This window comes from Chlorocebus sabaeus, chromosome X (assembly GCF_047675955.1).
Source record: "Chlorocebus sabaeus isolate Y175 chromosome X, mChlSab1.0.hap1, whole genome shotgun sequence".
Classification (NCBI taxonomy): Eukaryota; Metazoa; Chordata; class Mammalia; order Primates; family Cercopithecidae; genus Chlorocebus; species Chlorocebus sabaeus.
This window is the reverse complement of record NC_132933.1, coordinates 20,064,923-20,091,159: the sequence shown is the minus strand read 5'-3', so window position 1 is coordinate 20,091,159 and position 26,237 is coordinate 20,064,923. Positions and strand designations below refer to the sequence as shown.

The 26,237-nt window shown below is 38.2% G+C and overlaps 1 protein-coding gene across 1 annotated transcript in view; it reads right to left on the bottom strand.

Moving 5' to 3' along the window:
* Positions 1 to 26,237, bottom strand: part of GPC3 (glypican 3) — a 457,513-nt gene that overhangs the window by 200,348 nt on the left and 230,928 nt on the right. Inside the window, exon 3 of the mRNA XM_007992737.3 lies at positions 18,347 to 19,041. Coding sequence (XP_007990928.1) covers positions 18,347 to 19,041 — 695 coding nt within the window. The remainder of the gene's footprint in view (positions 1 to 18,346; positions 19,042 to 26,237) is intronic.

Here is a 26,237-nt window from a genome sequence, read left to right as displayed (position 1 = left end):
TATTAGAAGACTTAATGTCAAGATGGCAATACCTCCTAAATTATCTACAGATTTAACACAATCGCTATCAAAATCTCAGCTGACTTATTTGCATAAATTGACAAGTTGCTCATAAAATTCATATGGAATTGCAAGGGGCCCCAAATAGCCAAAACAATCTTGAAAAGAAGAGCAAAGTTCGAGAACTCACACTTCCCATTTTCAAAACTTGCTACAAAGTATTCAAAGCAGCGTGGCACTGGCTTAATGATAGACATAGAGATCAATGAAATAGAATTGAGAGCCAAAAAAAAAAAAAAAAAAAAAAAAACCCTACATACATTTATGGTCAATTGAATTTTGATGATAGTGCCAACACAATTCATGGGGGAAAGAACAATCTTTTCAACAAATGGAACTTGGGACAAAAGGATATCCACATACAGAAGAATGAAGTTGTACCACTACCTCATACCACATACAAAAATTAGCTCAAATGAACTGTAGACCTATATTTAAGGGCTGATTCTATAAAATTCTTAGAAGAAATCATAGGTATAAATCTTTATGCCCTTGGATTAGGCAGTGATTTCTAGATATGACACATAAATAAATATATAAATTGAACTTCACCAAAATCACAATTTTTGAGTTAAAAAGACATTATCAGGAAAGTGAAAAGACATCCCAGAATATAGGAGAAAATAATTATAGGCTGGAGGCAGTGGCTCACGTCTGTAATCCTAACACTTTGGGAGGCTGAGGCGGGTGGATCGCTTGAACCCATGAGTTCAAGACCAGCCTGGGCAACACGGCAAAACCTCGTCTCTACAAAAAATACAAAAATTAGCCTGGTGTGGTGGTGTGTGCCTGTAGTCCCAGCTACTTGGGAGACTGAGGTGAGAGGATTACTTGAGCCCAGGAATTTGAGGTTGCAGAGAGATGTGATCACACCACTGCATTCCAGCCTGCATGACAGAGTGAGATCCTGTTTCAAAAAAAAAAAAAAAAAAAAGTAAATCATGTATGTGATAAGGGTCTAGTATCCAGAATATGTAAATAATCCTTACAACTGAACAATGAAATGACAAATAGCCCAGTTTAAAAATTAAGATTTCAATAGACATTTTACCAGAAAAGATCTGGCCAGTAAGCACATGAAAATCACTCAACATAATTAATCATAAGGGAAATTCAAATGAAAACCACAATGAGATACCACTTAAAATCCACTACGATGGTTGTAATAGAAAAAGGTAGATAATAACAATTGTTGGTGTGGATGTGGATAAATTGGAACCCTCACATTGTTGGTGGGAAGGTAAAATGGCTCAGCTTCATTGGAAAACAGTTTGGCAGTTCTTCAAACAGGTAAATAAAGAATTACCACATGGCTCATGATTCCACTGCTAGGTATATTCCCAAGAGAGATGAAACATACATCTACACAAAGATCTGTGCACAAATGTTCATAGCAACACTATTCATAATAACCAAGAAGTGGAAGAAAACCAAATGTCCACCAACTGATAAGAGACAAACAAAATGTGGTATATACATACAATCGAATATTATTCATCCACAAAAAGTAATGTAGTGATCCATTCTACAATGTGACTGAACCTTGAAAACATGCTAACTGAAAGAGGCAGATGCAAAAGGCCATATATTTTATGATTCCATTTATGTAAAATATTCAGAACAGACTAATAGATAAAGACAGAAAGCCAGATTAGTCTTTGCCAGGTGTGGGGGACAGCGGAGATGGGGAGTAATAGGGGAGTAATAGCTAACTGGTACTGAGTTCCTTTTGGGGTGATACAAATCTTCTAATACTGATTATGGTAATGGTTGCACAACTCCATGAATATACTAAAAACCAGTGAATTGCACATTTGAAATAGTTGAATTGATGAATTGTATTCTATATGAATTATATTTCAATAAAGCTGTTTTAAAAAAGAAGTAATGTGGTATAATTTACCACTAATGCAATGGGAATAATGATTTGGACTTGAAATTAAATTAATATAAAAGTAAAAGATGCTCTAGACAAAGAAATATTATTCAACACTAAAAAGAAATGAACTATCTAGCCACGAAAAGACATGGAGGAAACTTAAAAGCATATTACTAAGTGAAAGAAGCTAATGTGAAAATAGTATAATTCCAACTATGTGACATTCTGGAAAAGGCAAAAGCACGGAGACAGTAAAAAGGTCGGTGGTTATCAGAGGTTAGTGGAGAGGGAGGGATGAACAGGTGAAGCACAGAACATTTTTATAACAGTGAACCAATTCTGCATGATACTAGAATGGTGGATACATGGCATTACATTTGTCAAAACCCACCAAGAATGAAACCTAATGTAAATGACAGGCTTTGGGTGATGATGATGTTTCAATGTAGGTCCATCCATTGTAACAAATGTAACACTCTGTTGAAGGATGTTGCTAGTGAGGGAGTGTGTGTGCATGGAGGATGTAGGAGGTATAAAGGAACGCTCCGTAATTTCTGCTCCATTTTGCTATATGAACTCCACACCCCTTTAGCTTTATTTCTTGATTTAACAGAAAAATTAAATACCTGTTATGTATAAGATGATGCATACTAGGGGACGAAGAAAGAATAGTAGTCTCACATACTAAAACTGTTGTTTGATTTAAGAAAATGGCAAATATATCATTGTTGAGATAATATGCTTCTACATTTTTAAAATCTAGAATTTGTGACATTTGTATTGTGGCAGCATGAGTGGGGCAACGATTATATTAAGTAAATACTAAAGAAGACATATGTCCAGAAAAAAATCATTTTCAAAATGATCTGATTCACTTTTTGTTTTTTTCAGACAGGGTCTTGCTCTGTTGCCCAGGCTGGAGTACAGTAGCATGATCAATGTTCACTACAGTCTCAACCTCCCAGGCTCAAGCAATCCTCCCACCTCAGGCTCCCGAGTAGCTGGGACCACAGGCATGCACCAGAACACCAGCTATTTTTTGTTGTTGTTATTTGTAGAGACAAGGTCTCATTATGTTGCCACTGGTCTCGAACTCCTGGGTTCAAGGGATCCTCCCGCCTCAGCCTCCCAAAGTGCTGGGATTACAGGCATGAGCCATTGCACCAGGTCTCTGATTCACCTTTCATCTTCCTTGTACTTCTGTTAAACTCCCTTCATTCCCACTGTCATTGCTTTTCCCTTTCCTTCCATCAAAGAAACAGTGATAACTCAAATCCCAAGAATCAGAAAAGTAGTTGTAATTCATTATAAAAGAGGAAAGACTCTGAGTAGGCAGGATAGATAAGAAGAGACAAGTAAATTTAAGGACCCAATAAAAGGAAAATATCTAAAACAAGGGGATATCATTAAATTATCCCAAAGATTTGTAATAGACATCTATTCATTTTTATACTCAACCTAAATTTAATCATCATTTAACAGTGGTACCCAGAAAAACAATTTAGCATTATACTACACAATTCACACTCCAAAACAAAGGAGCCATAAACACAGCTTGAGTCTTCCCTCTACTCCCAGGGATTTCAGCACTAAATCTGAGCAAAAGAAGATGAATGCTAAAAATCCCCACAGGGAATCCAGATATATCACACTGCCCTTTATTCATGAGTCTCTGTGAAGACCACTGTGAGTAGTTACAAAACTTGTGAGTTCAACTTGGTCTGCTTGGCTGTGAATCAATCTCTCCGAACATCTGGGGGATATGATTGATTCTCCTGGTTATTAGTGGCAAAGGTTGGGCAAATAGAAGCAGAAGACTACAGTCGTACATGCTGAATAAACTTGTTCAAAGACACAGCAATTTCTGAATGCAAAGACTAGCAGGAACTTCAATAGGAAAAGGTAGAGTTGTCCTATTTATCATCATTAGTTATTGTCATTACTCTCTTAGTGTGCCTAATTTATAAATTAAACTTTATCACAGGTGTGTATGTATAGGGGAAAAAAACACAGTATATATAGGGTTTGGAACTATCCGTGGTTTCAGGCATCCACCGAGAGTCAGGCATCCACTGGATGTCTTGGAACATATCTCTCTGTGGATATGGGGATATTAGTGTATTTGGGTTATCAGCTCCTGACATAGGGCCTTTGTCACAGGAGTGGGGTAAATATTTATCAATGATGGTGCTGTTAATGAGAGTACCCCAAAGATGAGTGCCTCCATGTGAGAGAAGGTCTAGGAAGAAAAGGCTATTTTGCCTCACAGCAGATTAAATAGATCATGTTACATGTCAGATTTTATAGTGCTGCCATATGCTAGGCATTGTTGCAAATTTTCATAGTAGTTCTGTGAGGTTGGTATTTTTATCCCCATTCTATAGTTGAAGCAACCAAGGCTCAGAGATTATACTACATGCTCATGTCACTAAGATAAAGAACGGTTGAATAGAAATTCACATTCTGGCCAGATGCAGTGGCTCATGCCTGTAATCCCAGCACTTTGGGCGGCTGAGGTGGGAGGATCACTTGAGCCCAGGAGTTGGAGACCAGTCTGGGCAACATAGCGAGACCCTGTCTCTCAAAAAAAAAAAAAAAAATTTAGCCAGGCATGGTGGTGCACACCTGTAGTCCCAGTTATGGCGTGGGGCAAGGGGTGAGGTGGAAGGATCACTTGAGCCCAGGAGGAAGAGGTTGCAGTGAGCCGAGATGGCGCCACTGCACTCCAGCCTGGGCAACTGAGTGAGACTTTGTCTCAATAAATTAAAAAAGAGAAGGAGAGAAAGTCACATTCTAACTCCTGAAGCCCATGTTCTTTTCACTGCATCACACGACCTTTTCTTCCTCTGTTCCTTGCAATGCCAAGCTGATCCATTCTTGTGCAGGGTATTGACTCAACTTTCCATCTAGAAAGCTTTGCTCTTAAAAATCTCTATGGTGCCATTAAAAATGAATGTTTGTTGTAATTTATTATTCCTGGTATCTCATAGAGTTTTCGGTCAATGCTAACCAGAACTGAGACAATTCTGAATGGGGCCTTTCAGAGCAGAGCAGTTTGAGTCATGCATTAATTGTTTTTAAATCAATGTATTACAGATTCAGGAGAAATGGTAGGGGAGGAAACAGACTTTAAAACTTTATAAACACAGATGTGTGAGGAAAATGTTTCCACCAGTGTGTATTCTTTCATTCTCTGTGATCTGGGAATTGTTAACATCCTTTTCAGAATGATAGAAATCTAACACGAATTCTATAGCTTCTATCTGTCAAGTCTGATTATACCAATTTGTCACAATTATTGCTTTATTTTTAATCAGAGTAGGGACACCAGTTTAGTTCCCTGCTTTTTTGACTAGAATACTTTATGTTTAGAAAACTTGTGAAGAAACCACTCAAAGATGATTTAAAGTGCTCACAATTTTTTAAAAAATATGCTAGCAGGTTGCTACAGTCAAGAAACTCATTCATTTTGCATTAAGAATTTGTTAAGAGGAAGGAGCAGTTGAGTAAATCAGAAACTTAGTTAATAGGGAACCCCTTCCATGTATGGAAAGAGATCATTACAGGGTTTAAAACAGAATAAGAAAGACACAGAGCTTGGTATTTCACAATTCTTTGGATTTCTGATCTGAAAGAGAGAAAATGTTGAAGCCCTATATGTTTTAAAGTATTTTAAAAATACTTTTAAAATACTTTCAAATACTTTTAAAAATACTTTTTAAAGTATTTTTTCAAAAAGCTCATCAAGAATGAATGTGTGTGTGTGTGTGCATGCACGCGCGTGTGTTTTGTTTTGTTTTGTTTTGTTTTGTTTTGTTTTGTTTTGTTTTGTTTTGTTTTTAGGTAAATGAAATAGGCCCTGATTCTGGAGGAGGCCTGAGCTCCAAGAAAATTTAGAAAAATTCAATTAGCTCATTTAATCTTAATCACTTCATTAGAGGCCTCATTTCTGAATAAGTGTGGGGCCCTGATCCAATAGGATTAGTGTCTTCATAAGAAGTAATACCAGAGAGGTTGTGTTTTCTCTCTCTGTCTCTCTCTATGTCCTCCTCTTTCCCCGCAGGGTGCACATGCACCAAGGGAAAGCCATGTTAAAACAGAATGAGATGGCAGCCATCTGCAAGCCAAGAAGAAAGCCCTTACTAGAGACTGAATCTGCCAGGACCTTAATCTTGGAGTTTTAACCCCCGGATCTGTGTGAAAATAAACTTCTGTTGTTTAAGCCAAAAAAAAAAAAAAAAAGAAGAAAAGAAAAAGAAAGAAAACTTTAATTAAGATTAATTAATACAAATATGAGGAAAAGCAGAGAAGAAAAGCTAAGCCCATTGGAAGTTTCCATGCAATTCTCAAGGCCACACGTAGAAAACAGGATGAATAATAACTGAAAGAGTAGGCAAGAATGAAAGACCCTTAGTAACTTCTGGCTCCCCATCCTGCCTCATTCCAGACAACTGAGTCAGCTTATATCCATCTGCAGACAAGGCCAAGCCACGCCCATATATTCTAAGACTGGGTCTGGCCCTGGGCAAGAGATGCACCTCAAAAGTTGCTGCAGTAGAGAGCAATTAGCTGAAGCTGCCTTGTTGCTGGCACCTGCTTCCAAGTCTCTCCGTCTCAGTTCCTTAACTAGGAAAATGGTACTGATAATTCCCTTTTCATTAGTATTGTAAACATTAAATGAGTTGATCCATGTAAAGAGCTGTGAGGCACACAGCAAGTGCTTACTAAGTAATCACTCTTGTCATCATCTTCCTCATTGCATAGATTAAGGAACAGACACAACGAAGTTGCTTTTCACAGGCCACTTGCCTGTGGCAGCACGGGGCAAAGATCCTGTGTTAAAATTCTGAACGAATGTTCTTTATAACTTACAATATATAGCAGGTAATTTCATAAGGTCCCACATACACTTAAATATTTCTCCCTACAACTGCATCACAGTGACTGAGATCTAGCTTTTTTGATAATCCTTTTTAAGAATTTTCTAGCGATAACTTTGCTAATGAAGTTTGCTTCTCATGAGAGGGAATGCATTAGAGAACTAGTAGAAGCAGAAATGGGTTTCCTGTGATGACTAAACCATAATCACACATCACCACTCTAAATAAAGTACAGGGTTTGAATGAACAGAACAGAGCAAGGTACAAATTTGAAGCAGAAGGAAAAGGAATGGGTTTAGTGTAGGCATTGGCCAGAGGTCAGGGACAGGCAGCTGGGATAGAAGGGCAAAAGCTTTCCAAAAGAGTTGAGAGGAATTCCTTCACAAACACCATGCTCTTAGTGTGGGGTTTCATCCATGAAACTGAGCCTGTAACTTAGATCTGATCATTATTTTCTGGAAGCATAAGAGAAACCCACACCCAGAACTCAGTAATGTGTATATGTTGCTGAGATGATTTCTAAGCCAAATCAGTCTCCTTCAGCTCTACTACATGAGATTTAATGATAAAAAATAATTCACAGCATAGGTTTGAGTTTGAAAAAGACGGGTCCATCTATTAACTATATGAAAATACAGAATAACTTTTAAAAATCATATAATGTGTATAAAATTTTTTCTTTGGAAAAAAAAGGTAGAACATTAACTGTGAGCAGTACTTGGGCTGCATATTTTATGAGGTTTATTTGTACTGCATATCTTTGATGGGCTCTATTTGTGGCTGAAAGTACAAACACACTGATTACAATCACTCTTCCCTACATTTAGGAACAAAATTAATTATCTGCAAAAAGCAGAAAGGCTTAGATAGACTCTCAGTCAGTAAATGATAATAGACAGCACCCAAATATAATGACTCTGCTTCCTACTTTATCTGTTTTAGGCATTCTGAGTGGAATGAAAAAGGGAAAAATTAATTCACTTTCTGAATATTCTTCAGAATGAATTTGAATTGGGTAATAAGGAGGCAGCAACAACCCTCCCCTCACCCCCATATGAAATAAGAAAGCAGCCTTGCCGGATTATGTACTTCCCAAAGGGGCATTTTAAAAGGACATTAAGAAATCTGTAATTTCACCAAAACAAAGGCTATTTGTTTTACCCCATTAACATTCCCCCCAACAAGGAAGGGAAAAGTAAACTGTAAGACCTAGAACAGTGCTCAGCACTCAGCACTCAGAAAATTGTAGTTGCTGGTAATGATGAAATTTGTATTTTATCTTCCAAAGGCTGCAACATGCTGGAAGACATCTGCTCAGAATTCCCTTATCTTCGCCTTTTGTAAAATTCTTTATTACAGCAAGTATTAAAATTGCCCCCTACCTTGAGGAAATTACTATAGGACAGTGCAACTTCATTAAAAAATGCTTCTGTGACATTCAAATACGTTTTCCATTTTTAAGGTAGGGGCAGGAGGATTAGTCCTTTTAAGAAACAGTCAAGTTAGAAAACATTTTTCTGCCAGATACTTGAGTCAGACAGTAAAATGCATAGGCATAAGAGGTCAGTGAGCCAAGGTTACTTGTGGTGCCATTGTGAGTGGATAATGCAGAACTACACTCACCAAGAGGAACCTTGTGCCAAGTGGGGGAAATTGAATCACAGGGAAATCACAGTGTATATGACTCTATGTTTTGTGCGGCATTTCAGCTTTTCTAATGAAGGGAGCAAGTATCCAGGGGCTTTTTTGCCCCCACAAGGTAGGAGGCTACTTTTACTGTACTCTGATTCCCTAGCCACACAATATCTTTTTAAAAAGGCATTGTGGTTACTATAACCTTGTAGTATAGTTTGAAGTCAGGCAGCGTGATGTCAAAACAGATATATAGACCAATGGATCAGAACAGAGGCCTCAGAAATAACACCACACATCTACAACCATCTGATCTTTGACAAACCTGACAACAAGAAGCAATGGGGAAAGGATTCCCTATTTAATAAATGGTGCTGGGAAAACTGGCTAGCCATATGCAGAAAACAGAAACTGGACCCCTTCCTTACACCTTATACAAAAGTTAACTCAAGATAGATTAAAGACTTAAATGTAAAACCTAAAACCATAAAAACCCTAGAAGAAAACCTAGGCAATACCATTCAGGACACAAGCATGGGCAAAGACTTCATAACTAAAACACCAAAAGCAATGGCCACAAAAGTCAAAATTGACATGTGGGATCTAATTAAACTAAAGATCTTCTGCATAGCAAAAGAAACTATCATCAGGGTGAACAGGCAACCTACCGAATGGGAGACAATTTTTGCAATCTATCCATCCAACAAAGGGCTAATATCCAGAATCTACAAGGAACTTAAACAAATTTACAAGAAAAAAACAACCTCATCAAAAAGTGAGCAAAGCATATGAACAGACACTTCTCAAAAGAAGACATTTATGTGGCCAACAAACATATGAAAAAAAGCTCATCATCACTGGTCATTAGAGAAATGAAAATCAAAACTACAATGAGATACCATCTCACGTCAGTTAGAATGGCGATCATTAAAAAGTCAGGAAACAACAGATGCTGGAGAGGATGTGGAGAAATAGAAACACTTTTACACTGTTGGTGCGGGTGTAAATTAGTTCAACCATCGTGAAAGACAGTGTGGCGATTCTTCAAAGATCTAGAACCAGAAATACCATTTGACCCAGCAATCCCATTACTGGGTATATACCCAAAGAATTATAAATCATTCTACTATAAAGACACATGCACATGTAGGTTTACTGCAGCACTGTTCACAATAGCAAAGACTTGGAACCAACCTAAATGCCCATCAATGTTAGACTGGATAAAGAAAATGTGGCACATATACACCATGGAATACTATGCAGCCATAAAAAAGGATGAGTTCATGTCGTTTGCAGGGACATGGATGAAGCTGGAAACCATCATTCTCAGCAAACTAACACAGGAACAGAAAACCAAACACCATATGTTCTCATTCATAAGTAGCAGTTGAACAATGAGAACACATGGACACAGGGAGGGGAACATATCATGATACACTGGGGCCTGTCGGGGGGTGGAGAGTTAGGGAGGGATAGCATTAGAAGAAATACTTAATGTAGATGACAGGTTGATGGGTGCAGCAAACCACAATGGCACATGTATACCTATGCAACAAACCTGCATGTTCTGCACATGTATCCCAGAACTTATATTTTAAAAAAGGCATTTTTGGCTCCCTCACTGTTGTCTCAGGACCACAGGGGTACTGAGAACATCAGGTCATGGTGAGATCTTCTTGGACTTCTGCCTACCTGGGCAAATATCTCTGGCTTTCTAATGTTTCTGGATACACTCTGAGGACGAATCCGTCCTCTGTCACTGCCAGCAGGCATGGATAAGCATGTGCTTACCACTCTGTGGTCATCACAGTGCCTCACCCTAGAAGTGCAATAAAACAGAAAACTTAATTCAGCCAAGTCACTTAGCAACACAAAACTCCCAACCCTACAGCCTGAACAGAGCAAGAAAGGAAATGACAGCTTAGAGACTGAAAAGAGAGCAGTGGAGTAGCTGGAGGCTCACAATAGCAGAGTTTACTGCTAATGAAAAGCAACAAACAGGTGCCTCTTCGATATTTTCTTTTTAAAGTATTCTCTGAAGAGCTGAGAAAACTGCCACTGTTCTCAGTATTCGGATGTGCCTTCTGCTACCCTCCAACAGGTGGCACACAGGCCTGCTTTTCGGCCAATCAGTCAGGGTTGAGCTAACTGTCTTTTACTAACTTCTAATTTCCTTGCCAGATCCTCCAAAAGCATTGAGAACTTGAAAGGTTCTTGGAGCCATCCAAGGGTGGGGGACCATGTGTTGGAAGACAATTCTCCATGGATCTCTTGTGTTTTGGCATGTCTTAGGAACAGACGAACTGACTAACCTTTGTTCCAGACTATCCTTTTCAAGTATCTTTGTAGCCTTGGAAGATAGAGATGATATTTCCCTTTAGAATAAAGAGCAGGTGGGCTTACCATCTATTATAAAAGATTTGAGTTCCCTAAGTTCAAAGTTTCTCTTCTATAATACAACTTACTATGTGTACAGGAGTCATTCAGTTCTCTTTGCCTTACCCTGTGGGAATTGGGACTCAGGGATCTGGCACAAATGCTAATACTCTGGCTGCTGCTATTGCTGTAAGCAATAAACTGTCCTTCATCTCTGACCCAGGAGTCTTATGCCATTAACTAACATCGATGAAACTTCAGTAGGCTAACTTGTTTGCTTGCAATCAGGGTAAAAATCTCAGATCTTTCACAGCTCTTGAGGATGTGTTCCTGCCACATCAGTCCACTGACCACAGAAAGGATGTAAAATTTCTCTCTAAAAATTCAGAACATATAAGCAACTGGCAATTATGCCAAGGCAAAGGCAAGCAATTCTAGATTTATGAAGAACCTATCTAATTTCTTAACATGACCTGTAATATATGTATAATTTCAGGATGAAACATTAAAAAAGGCTCCCTTTATGTAACCACTTTTTGAAACCTACCATAAAGTTAACATTTATTGCCTAAAACATGGTGCTAATTTTTTCATTTGTATTCTTGCAATAAATAGGTAATGTGTGTTTTAAAACTATATATTTTCTCCATGGAAATCACTGAAGCTATTTTGATTGTGAATGAAAAAATGATGGCAGCCTGTAAACAGTTTTTGTCTTTCCAGAAATAAACCTCGTGTAAGTAAAGTTCCTTACCATTGTCCTAGATGCTGACCTGCAGACACCAATTAGGTAGTGAGCCATTTACTTGTTTTTATCACTTTCAAATCACTTGATACTGAAAACAGTTTGTATGAATTCAGACAAGGTATCTCTATCTGAGACTGAAAAATGAAAGTCCAAAGTGATAGAGGAGAAAAACACTGACATTCTGACACCTGAGAAATAACCTCAGCCTTCAACAGTGGAGAGGAAGGTAAGGCTAATCTTGAAAATTCTGATGACTTACAGTCACTCACACTGACAGCAAAATGTAAGAGTTTGATGGAGTTAATTATTATTGAGGATCAACAGAGAATCTTCCCCAGAGCTTCCTGGCACACAAAAATAAATACTGACTTCAGAAATCCTAGCAAAGGAAATGGATGTACTTGGATATGTTAGGTTCTCAGTAGGCCATGTTACTATTATTAAATGCCAAGGACACTCCATACTGGAGATCTGATGTTCTTCTAATGTCCGGAATCAAAGGCAGATGCATTAAAAACTATCTGTTGGTCCAACTGGAAGATTTCCAACTTTGCAAGTAGAAGAGAATCTCTTTCTCACCACCGGCACTGCTCACATAGATTCCAGGCCAAGTCATCTGACTGTGTGACTGGACCTTCCATCACCTGCACAAACATTCCTTCTTCTCCTTGAAACTACTCTGTTCCTTTAAGTGTTAGGAAGATGAAAAATCTCATGCCTTTTAGTACTTCATTGGGAAATACTAGAGCAAAAGTCTCCAAGGAGGGAGAATAAATTCAAAAACTGATTGTGCAGCTGGAAAAACAGTAGGGAGTAATACAGGATATTAAATAATATAATAAAAACCTACTTAGTCTGTGTTTGGGGAATAAAGATTCTGCTGAAGAGAATAGAACTACTTGAGGGAGCAATATAGAGTAATGGTTAAGAGCATGAGCTTTGGAGTCAGACAGATTCAGGTTTGAATACCAGTTCTGCCACCTACTAGCCAAGTGACCACTGAGGGCAACACAACAGAGTCATGTGCATCTTTCCAGCTATTCCCTCTGATCCCCAGTGGCTACCACAGTGTTTCCATTATTAGATGCTCAATAAATGCTTCCTGCAATGAATACTATTTCAGATAGTGCTAAAATGAATATCACAAAGAAAAAAGAAAGGGAGAAATAATGGTGGTAGAAAAGGTTGCAATTCTACACAATGTTCAAGGAAGAATAGAACAAGCCAAGGTAATGAAATTGTGGGAGAGGAAGCACTAACTCTGAGAAATGCTGAAATGAATCAATAAAGATAGCATGTATGTGTGTACACGTAGAAAAATAAAAGTGCAAATCGCCATGTGAAGACATGTGAGTAGTTACTTTGGGGATTAAAGGAAGTGAACAAAATTACAGAAAGTTTTGGGAAAGTTTCTGGGAGAGGGATAAACATCCAACATGCTAATTATTAATCATTTAGTAAATGCATAAATTATACATGAAATATACAATGGCTATGCATATAGTCCACACATAGGTATATGGTAACAGCAATCAAAATGGTTTTCAGGATAAAAACAGTTGTATTTTAAAAAGAAGCTGTGGCATTCAGCAGTTTGGGTGTAACAATACTGAAAATATATGTATTGCAAAATGGTACATATTTGTAGTTGCTTTAAGGTATAAGACGTAGAATTCAATAATGCACTGATAAATTTAATAGTGATACTTTCACCCAAATACTGTTAAAGATCTATTCAATTCTCACTTGGGGCCAAGATATTTATCCTAGTTTGTACAGATATTTACCTCAGTTTGCAAAATGGATCTATTTATAGTCTCATCATTAATACTTTCTTGGATTATCAGCACAAATCTTCTCTTTCCCCCACCCTCCCTCCCTCTCCCCCCTTCCCCCCACACACATGTATTTACACACACATTCTCACACACTTACTATTTTTATTTACTTCATTTAGACTAAAATAACATTAAGAGATCTTGGCACCTAAAAATAAGTTTAAGAAAAACTCATTTTTCATTTGGCACTTAGATCACTGTAGTAAGAAAGAGTACTGGACTGGGACTTAGTGAGTATTTGCCATGTGCCTGAACCTAACATTGCATTTAATTGCCATATCTCAACCCCATTTTATAGATGAAGAATTAAAGGTCCTAGCTTTGCCACCAATTGCCTGTGGAACATAGGCCATTCACTTCCAACCTCTGGGGCTTATTTTCTTTATCTTCCAAACGAGGTGGCTGGATATGCTCCCAAGGGAGCATCAGAATCAACTGGGACATTTCTTAAGTGAAAAATCATTTGGGCACGGTGGCTCAAGCCTATAATCCTAGCACTTTGGGAGGTTGAAGGAGGTGAATTGCTTGAGACCAGGAGTTCGAGACCAGCCTGGCCAACATAGCGAAACCCCATCTCTACTAAAAATACAAAAAATTAGCCACGTGTCTTGGCACGTGCCTGTAATCCTAGCTACTCGGGAGGCCAAGGCATGAGAATCGCTTGGGCCCAGGAGGCGGAGGTTGCAGTGAGCCAAGATCAAGCCACTGCACTCCAGCCTGGGTGACAGAGTGAGACCCTGTCTCAAAAAACAAAACAGAACAAAACGAAAGAAAATCATCTGACCTCTTCACACACCTTTGGTATCAGAATCTCTGCAGGGGTGGACTCCAGGAATGTGTCTAACAAATAACCCAGGTGATTGTGATGATGAGCCGAGTTTGAGAACAGGATCCTCTACCACCTCCAGTGGTGCTGCCAGAGACAATACCCCAGTATTTGTCTGCCTGCCTTCACTTGGTAGTCTGAAGTATTGAGAACTATGCTAGAGAAAACTAAAGCACCAACCAGCCATACTTAAAAAACCGAACAGTACCACACTCACTTAGAAGACTGAAGCAATCTTCATAATCTGGGTAGATGACAGCCACAAAAACAACTAGGCAAAGTCTCTGTGTGGCAGACCTCACGTCATGGCTTAAAACCATCTCGAAAAGATATCCCAGCAGAGCTCAGGAAGAGGATATTTTTAAAGAAGTCTCTCACCACAACTGAACCTCAAGCAGGACTGAATGGCAGGTTTTTACATTTTATCGCAACAGGAAGGTGAGGGTGCTACTGGAGAATCTCATTAAAGCTTTAGTTTTAAACCAGCTTTTGCTTTGGGGCATTCTGTGGGTTTGTTAATGTGAATAGAGTTCTGCAGCTCCGACTTCCCTTCGCCCTCATAAATGCCCAGTCCCTTTTTGACCCGTACTGAGTATGGGCTGGATCACACCTGGCCAGTGATTCCCCTACCCCCACCATTTGGTACATATTACTTAGAGTTGGTGATCATAAAACACGAACAAGGCAGAGTTTACATATGTTTTCTGGTTTAGTTCAGGCATTCCCTGGGGATGGCAGAATTCACACTCTCATAACCAGCTGGGAGCTGGGAGCAATCAGGTCCTTAATGGCCAAAACAGAAAGGGCCTGCATCACTGAGCACCTCTTGACAGCCAAAGCCTTTCTTCCTGAATGATAATGACATGAAATGCACTCCCCCTGCACTCATGTGCATGCACCTAAAATGTAGCAGGTTTGGCAGCCAGAAATAGCTATCCAATTTAGGTTCACTATGTATTTGCAAAATCCTAATGGAGCTCTTAGAGTAAAAGTCTAGGGGGGCCTAACGGGGGACAGACTAGTATGATGGAAAAAGTACTAGACTGTAGCAGCAGAAGACCTTGGATTCTACTTCTGGCTCCTCCATTAATTATATAACTTTGGGTAAGCCTCCCTGAACTTTATTTCTTCCTTTGTAAATCAATGGGATTGGACTAGCTAATCTCTCACAGTCCTTTCAACATTCACATTATGGTGAAATGTTCACTATGGTGAAATGTATTCAGTTACACGTCTGTCTACCAACTAGACTGTGACCTTTTCAAGACTTAAGAACTATGTCTTGGGTAGTTTTGAATATCCAGCACCTAGCAAAGTGCCATACACAAAGCAGATGTTTAATAAATGTTTCCTAAATGAACCTTCATGTCTAGTGCCTGATCAAAACAGTGCACTTAATTCTTTATAAGCTCCTCACTTCATTTTTTATGTGTTTAAAAGCATCACATGGCCGGGTACGGCGGCTCACGCCTGTAATCCCAGCACTTTGGGCGGTCTAGGCGGGTGGATCACCTGAGGTCAGGAGTTCGAGACTAGCCTGACCAATGTGGTGAAATCTCGTCTCTACTAAAAGTACAGAATTAGCCAGGCATGGTGGCGTGTGCCTGTAATTCCAGCTTCTTGGGAGGCTGAGGCAAGAGAATCGCTTAGAACTAGGAGGCGGAGGTTGTAGTGAGCAGAGATTATGCCACTGCACTCCAGCCTGAGCAACAGAGCAAGACTCTGTCTCAGAAATAAATAAATAAATAAATAAATAGATAAATGCACCAAAGGAGGATACTTGTTTTCAAGATCAATTGTGTTGCTGTGAAGTGACCAATATCAGAGGCAACCTTTAAACACTCCTACACCCTGTCTTTAATGTTGTCTCTTTATTTTCCTCTTACTGAAAGCATTTCCATGCCCCTGGCATGCTTTCTTTGTGTCTTACACACGGTAGGCCCTGAATTAGTATTAGGTGAATGAACATATGAATGCATTTACTTTTTCTAGTTTGGTAAAATTTACTTTTGCAGAAGGCCCCAGAATCTGGCCTCAAATTGTGAAGCAGTCAAGGGAATAATTAGCCACTGAAGAACACCGTAATTAGATAGGACATTTTTGTTCATTTTACTATAAAATATTTTCACAGGAAATGTGTTTTAAATGACTAACATTGTGAATGGGGCAATTACAGCAACTCCATAAGTAGCCAGGCTGAGGGTTGCATCATTTTTGTCCTCTTTCCTAGTTTAATTCACCAAAGAAACTAATTACCCCTAGAGTTTAAAGACAAGCTGAAATAGCCTAATCCATCCTCCACATTTTGGATAAGCAATGGTTCAGAGTGCATAGCAGTTGCACTGTATAGATGCTAAGGGTGTGGATCAACCAAGCCAACAAGGTCTGGGTTTGAATCCCAGCTCCTCTGACTTAACTAGCTTTGAGGAAGAAATAAGACTCAGTGTTTGATAGATCAGTAGGGTGTCTACAGTGTATAGTAATCTATCATATATTTCTTTCTCTTTTTTTTTTTTTTTTCTTGAGAACGGGTCTCATTTCTCATTCTTTCGCCCAGGCTGAGGTGCAGTGGCGTGATCATGGCTCACTGCAGAGTTGACCTCCTGAGCCCGTCACCCTCCCACTCCAGTCTCCCCAGTAGCATGCCACCATGCCCAGCTAGTTTTTTATAATCTTTTTTTTTTTTTTTGGTAGAGATGGGGTCTCTATGTTGCCCAGATTGGTCTTGAACTCCCAGCCTCAAACAATCCTCTCACCTCGGCCTCCCAAAGTGTTGGGATTACAGGCATAAGCCACAGCACCTGGCCACATATATTTCAAAGTAGCTAGAAAAGAAGAATTTGAATGTTTCTAGCATAAAGACAAATATTTAGGTGATGGATATCCCAATCATATTGATTTGACCTTTACAAATTATATGAATGTATTAAACTATCACATGTCCCCTGAAAATATGTACATCTATTGTTTATCAATGAAAAATAATTAGCAGAAAGGAGAAATAGAATATTTCTAAAACAGAAAAACAAAGCAAAACCCAGCTTTTAGGTTTATTAGGACTGATTTCATGGGTTACTATGAAATGATATTATGTAAACTAGCCAGCATAGCACTTGAGATGTAGTGGAAGCTCAACAATGGTAGTGCAATATACTATTCTGCCACCTTATTCTACAAAGCTGGCAGCCTTCAGGAATAAGATACTACCTTAGGGAAACTGACTGGTAGCTCTTGGCTACATGTTCTACTATATATTGGAAGTTGGTGTCTCTTGTGGTTCCATTACTAACAATATCTGACTGAAACCAAGCAAACTGCTGCCTCACTCACAGAACTTCCCTTCCTCCATCACGAATTTCATCAGGCTTAGACTGATAGAATCAAGGCTATAAACAAAACCACTGGAGAACATGGATTGTTTGCCTTGCTTATGTGCTTGTGAGGTTTAGTTAGTGAACTCTAGCTGGGTCTTCTGTGTTTGAAGTTACTACTCAAAATGCTAATGTGATATACATGACTGAAAACACCAAGAGGAAATTAGAATCAGAAAAATTGGTGATAACCAAATTAAAGGGAGAGCTGGTCAATTTCTGAAGCATGGCTCTTCTACTAACTTTAGGTGGGTGCTCTTAGGCAAGTTGCAATTTCATTAAGCTTCAGTTTCCTTATTTATAAAATGAAGATAATAGCTCCCACTTCACAGGCTTGTCATCTATTGTGTATCAAAAATGAGGATTATGATAACTGACAATAATGCTAATAATAGCCAACATTTATTGAAGACTTACCACGTACCAGACACGTGCTAAGTGCTTTAACAAACGCCATTCCCTATGAAGAAGATATTCTTTTTATTTCCATTTCATGAATCAGAAAAATGAACCCATAAAGATAAAATGACTTCCCAACGTCACACAGTAAGGAAGTGGGTGGACCATAATAGCCTGTGGTCTTAATATGCTGCTTAACTCTGTGAGGTCATTCAGTCTATCATCATCCCTTCCCCCGCTTCCAATTTTGTTATCATTTCTCTCTATCAGCACCTGCTACTGGCCACCTCACCCCAATAAGGCCCAAATCCTCTGAAAACTGTAGACTGGTACTCACAGTGGTGGTCAGCTTTCCTGCATTCTTCTGGACATACTGGATAGAATCGTGGATTGTTGAAAAGAGACCAAGCAGTACGTTTTCCATGTCATAGATTCTGTACATGCCATTCACAAGCTCTTCAAGAGACAGAATGTATTCTCTCCAGTACTTGTCAATCTCCACCACACCTGCCATACAGCCTTGCATGACCACATTGCAGTAACCGCCACAAGGTTTAACCATCATCAGTCCCTGGCAGTAAGAGCAGTACCACATTCTGGTGAGCATTCGGCCACAGTCCTTACTGAACTTCAGGTGATCGGTTGTGTTGATCACTTCAATTCCAAGATTCAGAGCCTGAAGGAAGATCCTAGTGACTTGCAGTGACTTAGAAACCTGGGTCATAATAAGCTTGGGGAAGTTCCCAAATACTTTCAGGTCACGTCTTGCTCCTCGGAGGCACTCATTGATGTCCAAGGCTGAATCAGGCAGGCCTGGGTTCATTAGTTGGGTATAGATAACTGGAAACAGGCTATCAAACAATTCATTGACCATGTCATCCACATTGATGTCAGAACCCAAGATATAGAGAGACACATCTGTGAAAAATTCACCCACAAACTCAAAAGCTTGTGGAGTCAGGCTTGGGTAGTTGTTCTTGAACATGGCATTGGTGTAGTTCTTGGCATGGCGAACAACAATTTCAAAGGCCTCTGTAAAAAAAAAAAAAAAAAAAAAAAAAAAAAAAGAGACACAAAAATGTGTACAAATTAAAGCATGAAAATCCAGGGTGTAAATGAATTTGAGACTTCTCTATTGCTGTGGTGATTAAGGTCCCATTTGCGTTAAATAATTGACTCTCATTCACTTCTGGCATTGCCTCTACTCTTGCAGTTGTTTGCTCCTATAAATCAATTTTCCTTTCTGAACATGAAGTCCAGATTCTGATGTGCACATAAATTCTTAACACACAAATTATATTTCAAATGACAAAAGCTAGGATTCGGTTAACATTTCAGCCTTTCATGAAAACATTGATTAAAAATTGGCTAAATGAGAAGTTATTTCTCTTTCTCACATTGATTTATTCAGTTAAAAAGAAATTGTATTTCAGGACATTTCATTTTTAGACAGAGATAAATATTTGACAACAAACCATATATTGTATAAACTCACACAACAATTTAAGCCTGTTTAGCCCTGGAGGGGAGGCAAGTTCCTAGCCAAGAATAAAAGCTATCACAAATTTAATCATTTTGGTAGATTTTCTCCTGATAACTTTAAAGAGAGCTTTCTGACAGATTGCCAGACCTGGAAATGGAATTTATCCAATGCATTTGTATCTGGGTGGAAAAACAATCCATGTACTTATCTATCATCTGGTATTGAAAACAACACCTCTGGTATTTGCAAGCTGAACATCCGGAGGGATAACTACTAAGCTTCCTTGCTAAGTTCAGCTTCCACGTGGCTTGGAAGCCTTATCTGCTCTACGGAGACCACAAATTCATGGTTACATCTGCTGTCCCAATCCCTTTGCATAAAGCCTAATCAGTGTCATTGGTTTGAAAAAGAAAGTAGTAATGTCACCATCTCATTTTCTCCAAACTGAAACATCCCAGACCCAAATTATTTCATATAATCAGAGTTCTACATTTATAAGGGAAGGAAAAACAACCACAATAGGCTTTTGAAGAAGTAAGACAGTTTAAAAACAAAAACAGCCAAGTTTCCTGAGACACTTAAAATTAACTTAGTCCTTCCTTCCATTCCCTTCCAAAGTGCAAAGGTCCATGACAGATGTACTCCAAATGATGCCAGTTCATGAGCCTTGAAAAATCAAATTATTACCACTTCTAGACTACTAGAGAGACCATACTCTAACAGTTCCTTGGGATCACTTAGTCCAACATTTCAGTCATCTGTGGCAGAAGTGAGCTCTAGGTTGTGCTACCACCATCTGCCCCAGATCCCTCCCAGGGTAGAACATGCTCCCTAGATCCTTGCCTTGGGCTTATGACATGCCCAGCAATGTTGAACAATTGCCAGGACAATTCTATTGGGCTTCCAAGCTCACTTGAGAAAATAATAAGTTTAAAACAGAACTTAACTTCCTACAAAGGTTTTGAGTATATGTGTGTTGGCTGCAGGTCTGAGGGCAGTGAGAGTGTAAGAGTCTCTGAGGGACACTAGCTTGCATTGATTACTTCTACTTTGCAGCTGTGTGTCCCTGGGGGGAAAAATCTGCCTTTCCATAAGTTGTTGAATGTTTATTTGGTTTTTTTGTTTGTTTAGAACATTAAGCAATTCCTAGAAAGTTGGTCTATCTTATAACAACTCTCCAAACTCCACATGCTCCTTTAGTCTCAATCCTTGTTTTCTAAAAGCTGGATGAGGCCAAGAGATTAGCCCAATACAGAAGACCAGTCAACAAATTCATTAAAATCATCAGAAATTTGGAGATTTGAAACTATTCATTCATTTTAATTTCAGCCGGCAATCACTTGTTATATATCAGGCTCTGTGGCAGGTGCTAGAGGCATGTAAGTGCTGGGTAGATGGAGATAAATGATAGACCATCCTTGTCTTAGAAGTATTCGCAAGCTATATGGTTTAGAGTTTACAAAACATTCTCAAGTATATTATGGCATCTACTTTTTACAACAATCTTTTAAGTTTGGTATTACAACTCCCATTTTATAGATGACAAAATTGAGGCTCAGTAGAGTTAAAGCATTTTCCCGTGGTCACACAGGAAAGTAGAAGCAATCAACACAAACTAGTGTCTTCCATAACAGTTACACTCTTGCTGCCCTCGACCTACAGCCAATACACATATTCTCAAAAACCTTTGCAGAAAGTAAAGTTCTATTTTAAACTCATTATTTTCCCATTGGCTTCCCATCTTCAAATGGAAACATACTAGAAGGAATTGCAACCCAAAGACCAACAAAGCAGAGGCACACCTTTCACCTTTGCCTTTGTGCAGAATGAAGAGGAGGGAAAAGACAGCTGTGGATATGCCACTCCTGTAGATCTCAATCATCCAAGCATCCCTAAAATGAATTTTATACAAGGAAAGCTCTATCTCAAGTACAGTGCATTCATTCTCTAAAGTGCAAGATGTACAACAGCAAGATTCCATTGACTGTACTGTCATAACATTTTTTAAAAGTTTCTGCTACTAGCACTCTTAAATCTATAGAAAAAGAAAATTATAAAAGATCATGAACTCTTCTGCAGAAGAAATAATCACAATGCATGTTGCAGGGGAAAAGGTCTAGGGGTTTACTTTGAACCTCAAGCTCATATGTGCTCCCTGCTCCGACTTCCACAGCTCAGAATCCACTTAGCACATCTCTGGGCTTTCCCCAACCCACTTACTTCTGTATCACAGAACAACAAACCAAACCATAACTGGTCAACTAAAGGCTCCTGGGAGACTTACAGAAACCAACACTAGGTGAAAAGTGATGCTCAGCTTTTCTTGGCAACTTGAGGTTTCATGAAATGAAATCAAGGGCTAGAATTACTGCAAAGTTCAGCTCATTGATTTTTTTCTTTTTGGTCAGATAATAATGTACACTTCAACTAGGGGAGGTTTTCCTCTGCCTCTTTCCTGGGAAGAAATCAAGGGTTATATCCAGGAAAACTTTGAACAAACAATGTAAAATCAAAGCTATCACGAACATTTTGGCATTGAATAGAAAATATTCTAACTTTTTACAACATAAAGAAAAATAAATGGTGCAGGCAAATAGATTTAATAAATTTGGGTTAATACATGTCCTAATATAGCAAGGTTTCTAGACATCTAGATGCCCCATTATCATTCTGGTCACCACCCTTTGGACATGCTCTAACGTTGTCAATGTCCTCCTTAAGTTATGGTGTTCAAAAAGGGATACAATTCTCCAGATGTGGTTTGATGGTCAAGTGTACAATCAGGCTATTACCTCTCTTTAAATGGTTCAATAACTTCTACTGCCCCCCAGGACATATAGCCTATCACCGTAGCAAAATGACTGTCCTTAGTATTTGATACTGATGTTCTTGTATTCAGACCCAGACAGGAAGAAATGAGTTTTTATGGGCCTTTTCAGTAGTAAGCTGGGTATTTAAAAAAAGGAGAGTATACTTGTGTTTGGAAGAAGAGAGGAATAAATGAACCATGGAATCTCTTTCAAGCCCTTTAGGGTAAGGCAGTCCTTATAGAAGCAGGTTATTTTTTTTCAAGGCAGTTTTTTCAGCACTGTAAGAATGGCAAATACTTAAGAACTTTTTATGTTCCTGGTATAAATGCCTCACAATGGGTTAGAATAAAAATGGTCCTTGTTTTCAAGCTTAGGTACCTTAACAGAAGAAAGATAAGTAGTATTTATGAAGTAACTGCAAGGTACATGCCAGGATCTGTGGTAAAATTGGTCATATCACATGAAGTTTCTGTTCATGTCCTTTGCAAACTTTTATGCAGCCAATACATGTATGAAAAAAAAAGCTCAAGATAACTGATCATTAGAGAAATGCAAATCAAAACCACAATGAGATATCATCTCACACTAGTCAGAATGGCAATTATTAAAAAGTCAAGAAACAACAGTTTCTGGCGAGGCTGTGGAGAAATGGGAAGGCATTTACACTGTTGGTGGGAATGTAAATTAGTTCAACCATTGTGGACGACAGTGTGGTGATTCCTCAAAGACCTAGAGGCAGAAATACTATTTGACCCAGCAATCCTATTACTTGGTATACACCCAAAGGAATATAAATCATTCTATTACAAAGATACATGCACATGTATGCTCACTGCAGCACTATTCACAAGAGCAAGGACATGGAATCAACCCAAATGGCCATCAGTGGTAGACTGCATAAAGAAAATGTGGTACATACACATCTTGGAATACTATGCAGCCACAAAAATGAACAAGATCATGTCCTTTCCAGGAACATGAATGGAGCTGGAAGCTGTTATCCTCAGTAAATTAATGCAGGAACAGAAAACCTAATACCGCATGTTCTCATTTATAAGTGGGAATTGAACAATGAGAACACATGTGCACATGGGGGTAAACAACACACACTGGGGCTTGTTGAGGCGGGGAGGGAGAGAGAACATTAGGAAAAATAGCTAATGCATGCTGCGCTTAATACCTAGGTGATGGGTTGCTAAGCACAGTAAATCACCATGGCACACATTTACCTGTATAACAAACCTACACATCCTTCACATGTACCCTGAAACTTAAAATGAAATAAAAAAATAAAGAAAACTAGGAAAAAAATCAGTTAATGTAGTCCATCACATCAACAGCCTAAATAAGAAAAATCATCTGATCATATAAAAAAATGCAGGAAAAACATTTGCTATTTTTCCTGCCAATAATATTTGCTGTTTTTCCCGCCAACATCCTACATCATTCATGATCAAAACTCTCAGCAAACCAGAAACATAGGATAACTTTCTTTACCTGATAAAGAACGTCCACAAAAAAACTTTATAGCCAGCATCATGCTTAATGGTGAGAAACTGCATGCTTTCCCCTTAAGATCAGGAATGAGGCAAGAATGTCCCTGTTTCAGCACTCCTATTCAACATTATACTTAAAGTACTAGCTACTGCAATGAGACAATAAAAGGAAATAGAAGGTGTACAGATTGGGAAAACTACAGAACTCTGGTAAAAGAAATTTTAAAAATCTTAATAAATGAAAAGATACTCCATGTTTATGGATAGAAAGACTCAATATTATTAAGTTTTCAATTCTTTCCAACATGATCAATAAATTCAATGAATCCCAATCAAAATCCCTGCAACTTATTTTGTGGACATCAATACTAAATTTTATAAGGAAAGACAAAAGACTCAGAATAGCTGTAACAGCACTGCAAAAAAACAAAATTGGAGGACTGGCATGACCTGAATTCAAGAATTCTCATCAAGGAACAGTAATAAAGACAGCTTGGTATTGGTGAAAGAATTGAAAAACAGATAAATGGAGCAAAATACAGAGCCCAGAAATAGACCTACACAAATACAATAATCAACTGAACTTTGACAAAAGAGCAGAGACAATTCAATGAAGAAAGAATAATCTTTGCAACAAATAGTGTTGCAACAATTGGACATCCACATGCAAAAACTGAATCTAGATATAGACTTTTCACCTTTCATAAAATTAAGTCAAATGTATCATAGACATAAATATAAAATGCAAAACTATAAACTTATAGAATGTAAATTGGAAGTTCTTGGTGACTGACCTTAAGTTTAGCACTAAGTTTTTAGATATAACAGTAAAAGCACAATCCATGAAGTTGAAAATTGATTAGTCAGACTTATCAGGCACTAAGCAGAAAAACATCCATTCTGCAATGTTAAGAGAATGAAGAGTAAAGCATATGTCAAGAAAATGAAAAGACAAGCCATAGACTAAGAGAAAAATTTGCAAAACACATATCTGATAAAGGCCTTGTATCCAAAACACTCAAAGAACACTTGCAATTCAACAGTAAGAAAACAACTCAATTAAAAAATGGGCAGAAGATCTGAACAGACATCTCACCAAAGAAGATATAGAGATGGGAAAAAGATATTCAATATCATATATTACTAGGGAACTGCAAATTAAAATAACAATGAGATACCATCACAAAGCCATTAGAATGGCTAAAATTCATAACACTGACAACACCAAATGATGGCAAAGAGGCAGAGCAACAGGCACTCTTATGCATTGCTGGAGGGAATATTAATACAAATGGTACAGCCACTTTATAAAGCAGTTTGGCAGTTTCTTATAAAAGTAAACATACTCTTACCATGTGATCCAGCAGTTGTGCCCCTTGGTGGTTACCCAATTTATTTGAAAACTCATGTCTACAACAAAACCTAGAGTTTATAGCAGTTTTATTTATAATCACCAAAACTGGAAGCAAGCAAGATGTCCTTCAATAGGATAAATAAGCTGTGGTACATCCATACACTGGAATACTATTCAGTAATAAAAAGAAATGAGAGATTAAGACACAAACAGACATGAAGGAACTTTAAATGTGTATTGCTAAGTGAAAGAAGCTAGTCTGAAAGGCTACATACTATATGATTCCAACCATATGACATTCTGGAAAAAACAAAACTATAGAGACATTAAAAAAATCAATGGTTGTCAGGGATTTGAGAGGGGAGAGGAGAACATGGGGAAGTAAGTGAAGCATGGGATTTTAGGGTGGTGAAACTATACTGTATGATATTCTAATGAAATATACAAGATATTATACATTTGTAAAAAATTATAGAACCATGCAATACAAAGAATGAACCTTAATGTAAACTTATGGGCTTTGGTTAATAATAATGTATCAATATTGGTTCATTAATCATAACAAATGTACCACACTAATGCTAGTAATGTTAATAATAGAATAAGTCCTGTGCAGGGAAGAAGGAGCACACAGAAACCCTGTACTGCTTGCTCGATTTTTCTTTAAATCCAAAACTGTTCTAAACAAAAAAGGTCTATTCATCTTTTAAATTTTTTTTAAAAGACTGGACCTTGGAAATTAGCCCTTGATGGAACTAGTGACTAGAACCACTGAAGAGTGTTAAATCACTCCCTCTTTTTCCCCCTCAATCTGCTTTGACATTTCTTTCATGAGTTAGGGAGTATTCACATACAATAGATGCCATATGGCATCAATGTAATTTTAATTGAAAAAACCACTGGAAAAGGTTAATGGACCAAAACAGCCAAATAGGTAACACATTTCAATGTTAGTTTTAAATACTAAATGATTTTTTAGAAATTTAGAAACTGCAAGTTAAGGTTGTAAGGAAAGCCTCACATTTTAAAAACTAAATAATAGAGAAGACACTAAAAGTGTTGCTCCAATTTCTGTCAGATTTTTC